This window comes from Salvia splendens, chromosome 21 (assembly GCF_004379255.2).
Source record: "Salvia splendens isolate huo1 chromosome 21, SspV2, whole genome shotgun sequence".
Taxonomy (NCBI): domain Eukaryota; kingdom Viridiplantae; phylum Streptophyta; class Magnoliopsida; order Lamiales; family Lamiaceae; genus Salvia; species Salvia splendens.
Genome location: NC_056052.1, coordinates 7806753 through 7811563, shown reverse-complemented (window position 1 = coordinate 7811563; position 4811 = coordinate 7806753). Strand labels below are relative to the sequence as shown.

Here is a 4811-nt window from a genome sequence, read left to right as displayed (position 1 = left end):
AGGAAGATGAATTGGGGGAAAACGAAAAATCAATAGATCTAGGTCGTAATCAGTTTCACGAGTTCAATTTAGAGAATCGATTTGAGGAGAATTTGATTCATGGCGGTGAATTCGGTTGGTTCACCAATTTCGAGTCGAGATCTAATACGATTCTCGAGATTCCAATTTTCATGGAAAGAGGAAATATGGAGAAAGAAATGGAGATGATTTTCAACTTGAGAGGGGAGGATGAAGAAGAGGATCTATTTGCGGGGCTCGGGGAGCCTCCGGAGTGCTCGACGGTGTTCCCCCATGGGATGGTGCAGAGGGAGGCGGTGCTGCGGTGGCAGAGATTGGCGACCACCGGTTGAGGGTGGGGCATGTACTGGGCCGTGGATAATGGATTAGTCAACTTCAGTCATTTAAGGAATCATTTTAAATTAAAAGTGAACTACATACCTAGTACCTAATCTTTATTTTATATCCTCGTGACAGAAATAACCCTAAATACCAAACATGTGATTTTTTTAATACGTACACGTAATTGACATTCATAATATAAATTAAGGACAACATACCTAATTAAATCAATTGTTTAAACTAACTAAATCAATTGAATATTATTAATTTTATTTTTAATATCCTTTTAACTAAAACACCTAATTCAAAATATTTAATCATTTTATATCGTTATAAATATAATTTATATGTTTAAATTTTATAAGACTATATTGATTAGTTATTTATAAGATAAAATAATAATAATAATTATTATATAATTTATATTTTAAATAAATATATTATAATTATTTATTCATTATGAGTTATTAATATTATGATAATATAATAATAATTAAATATAATTAAACTCTAACTATAATTATGTATGAGTCATAATTTGAATATATTAAAAAATAAATTAAATATATATTTATAAATCACAATAATAATATTAATAATAATGAATAATAATAGTATAGAAGAAAAAGATAGAGAAAATATAGTATATATCATTTTAGGTCCTCTTTTCGTATATGCCCAAAAATATCATACATGGCAAAAAAGTGAAAATGTGAATTTTAGGGAGTATTTTGGGGTGAAAATTAGCATTAGGTACCATTTTTGTGCGCAAGTGAAAGATCAGGTACTATTTATGTAGTTCACTCTTAAATTAATAATGATTTCTAATCGTTAGATTGATTTATACAGATATTTTATTTATTTAAGTTTGGTATAAATTTGAAAAGGGCGCCTTGTTTTAGACCCAATAGACCTTGTTTATGGTTTGGGCGGTTAACCGTGAAACCGTAATCAGTTGTTATTGTTCCGAACCGGAACCGCAAGAGTTAAATGGATCCGAAAATGTCATTTTTGAACCGTGGGCCGGTTCAGGCTAGCCATAGGCTAGCCAAAAAGTCATTCTGCCACATCATCAAGGACTTCCCATAGGCCATAGCCTGCCACATCATCAAGGACTTCCTACAGTCTGCCACATCATTAAGGACGTCCCACAACCCATCAATAGGCTAGCAATAGGATAGCCGACGCCCTAGCCAAAAAACTAAATTCACAAATACGGAATAAAATTGGACACGAATACGGAGAAAGTTCAAACTTTAATTTCATAAAGTTAAAAAAAACATTGTATAATAAAAAAATGAGTACAATAAAAAAAAGGAGTACAATTAAAAAAATCAACTCAAAGCTTGAACACGCGGCCATCTCCGTCTCACTCGTCGAAGTCCACTTGGCCATCCCGTCGGCATCGGCTACCCCAGCAGCATCCCCGGCGGTGGGCTCATCGTCGTCAAGGTCTCTCATCCCCAAAGCGCGCCTCATCTCATCGATGAGGCTATTCAGATATTTCTTGGATTTGGGGTCTCTTGTCTCGTTCCACTTCTGTATGACTTCGAACAAGTTCTTGGTCGGTTGGATACGAACGAAATTGGTTAGAGCCGCACTGGGAGCCATAGATTGGACTTTGGACTTCAGACTTCCCGCTTGAAGCTCCTGTAGACATCCGAATTGCCGATTTTTGTCCAACCGGGCGACGACAACGGGGAACTGGTGGAGGGGACTCTTCGACATCGTCGGCGAGGTCGTGGGAACCGACACTACTGCTATAATCGCCAGAGACATTGAGTCTCGTCCATTTCGGCCAGCTAGCCTCCATCGCAGCATGAAACTTGGGGAAGCCAATCAGCTCTACATAGGAATCCCAGTACTTAAAATGGCCGAACTGTCTCGGGGAACTACCGCAATTACAAATCTTTCACATCGTCCATGTTCATGCCGTTGGTCATCGTGCGACCATTGTTCTCGTAGATGCCGGCAAATTTGGAGATGGCGACCCTTATTCTTTCCCATTTTATCCGGACCTCCTCAGACTTGTGATACTTCGCACCCGTTGGCATAAATACTTCGTAGCTCGCCTCGATGCGTGCCCACATCATGTCGATGTTATAATTATTCGACTGAGTGGGATCATCCACGACCGAGACCCAGGCCTTTTCCAGAGCACTGCACTCTCCGGAGTCCAAACCGACCTCCGGCCCTCAACATCTTCCCCCCTGCCTGTGACGACTCAGCTGCAACCCCCTTGCCCTTCCTCTTCGACCTTCCCGCCGAACCACTCCCCCATCCCCGTCGCCCTACCGCGAGCTCTTTCTTAGTAGGCCTAGAAGTCAGTTCCCTCATCGGAGAAAGACCCAACTCCTCCAGTGAGAAAGTTTCGAGGTCGGTGTACTGAGTCTACGGTGGAGTAGAGTCCTGCGAACCAACGGTCAAGTGATCTAAACAAGGCCGATAGACGTTGTCCCCAAAATGCCATTGGGGGACACCCGATCTACTTCCTCCGGCAGCGGCGGCATGCCACCCATGTCCATTCCGTGCATCCCGCCCATCCCGCCGCTTGTCCCGGGCATCCTAGGCAGCATCCCGCCCATCCACGGGTACATCCCGTTGTACCTGGGAAATCCACCCATACCCATTCCCATCCCGGGCATCCCGCCCATTCCGCCAGCATTTCCCCCACCTCCACTGGGGAACGTTGATGGCATTTGTGATTCACTAGTGATGGGAGACGCACTGTCGCGATCCATTATCTTCTATAGAAATGAGAGTGGAGGAAGAGATACTCGTTAAAACAAGTGGTGTGAATGAAATGAAGTGCAACGAGCCTTATATATAGAGTTGAAATAAAAATAATAATTGAAATGCGGCTCGCCGATCGCTCACCGATCGAAGCTGCACAATAGCGGACGAGCGATCGGCTAACTGTCGATGTCCGTGCCCGAGGGCTCGTCCACCCCTCTCTCGTCCGTTCCGCTCGCCTAACACAATAGCGGACGTCCGCCATGCCCTTCCCGCTCGCCGGTGATGCTCTAAAGATGTTTTAATTTTTAGTAATGGGTTATTTTGGTTGGGACAAACCAAAAAGGAAAGTGAGTCATATTTAGTGGGACGAGAGGGTATAGTAATATGCTCCACATTCCTCTAACTCATTCAACTCACATTTTATTTAAAAGTAATATATACAATGCCAGTGGGGTCCATACTTCACTAAATTTTTTTCCGCTCACTTTTCTTAACATTTCTTAAAACTAGTACCGAATAGAAATGAGACTCCTATATGCGGACGGAGGGAATATATGTTTAAACTCAAACATGATTAAATTTTAATATAATATAATATTTTGAAAAAATGTAAAGCATGTTTTAAAAATAAAAAAACATTCTTCCAGTGAATTTGAGTTTTTAAATTTATTTATCTATTATTATTGTTTTAATAAAAATTAAAAATACGTATATTTAATACTTTCTCTGTCCATGTCACACTCGGTAGAGACACAAGATTTTAAAGCATCCACAAATTCCGACTTAAAAATTTGTTTTTGTATTAATCCATCTCCATTTCATGCATATGCAATTGTATAAATATATATCAACATTTTCCGAATTCAAGTTGTCTCATACCCCACCATCACAAACCTACAAACACCATCCATCTTGTACATTGAACCATATTTGACGTATAATAAATCCAAACAATCGAATAAAAAAATGTCCATCTCTGAAACCTCATCCTCTCCCAATCCCCCGATTCAACTCGTCTCAAAATCCGTCTCCGACAGACTCCTCTCCAAATTCTACGACGTCTCCGAATTGGGTATGGACTATGCGCAGAGCGCGCTGTGGTCTCCTCCGGTCCAGAGGAGAGCATTTCTCGACTCTCCCGGCAATATCTCCACCGAGCACGACTTGGCCGCCAAGCTCCAGAGACGGAGGTCTCGTTCGTCTCGTCTCTCGTTCAATGTAGGTATTCTGATTCTGATTTTGTCTGCGGCCGATATTATTAATTTTTTTTGTAATTATTTTTGTGGATCTTGTGAATTATTTGGTGTTTTTAGTTAATGTTAATGTTTGTGGCTATTTATTAATTTGTTGAAATTGTGCAGGCTTGCTTGTGCTCTCCGAAGAGATTGTGAAAGGTTGGAGTTTGGGCATTGTATTTTTGGAAATGGCAGTGTTAGTGCTTGTGACTGGATTTGTATGATAGATCTTTTTATGTATAAAACTATAATATATCACCTTGGCGTATGTTCAGTTCAGTTTTCTATCTAGTTATTTTATCCTCACGAATCACAATTCACTCTTGAATAACTAAGGTACGCCTACATATACACATCTAAAAATGTCATACTATAGTCACAATCCCATTTATTATATAATAATAATAATAATAATAATAATTATTATTATTATTATTATTATTATTATTATCATGATCGTTACTCCTTCCTTCCTAATTTATCATTTTTAGGTGTCCCACT

General features: G+C 40.0%; 1 protein-coding gene across 2 annotated transcripts; it reads left to right on the top strand.

The window, feature by feature from the left end:
• Window positions 1-3964: 3964 nt before the first annotated feature.
• On the top strand, window positions 3965-4601 carry LOC121784507. Of its 2 annotated transcripts, none has more exons than XM_042182655.1 (2): window positions 3965-4293; window positions 4437-4601. In XM_042182655.1, exons 1-2 carry the CDS (start codon window positions 4042-4044, stop codon window positions 4464-4466), a joined length of 282 nt encoding a protein of 93 aa, XP_042038589.1. In that variant the 5' UTR covers window positions 3965-4041; the 3' UTR covers window positions 4467-4601. The 2 variants fall into 2 exon arrangements, with proteins under 2 accessions (XP_042038589.1, XP_042038588.1); XM_042182654.1 differs by having other exon boundaries at window positions 3965-4297.
• Window positions 4602-4811: the final 210 nt, after the last annotated feature.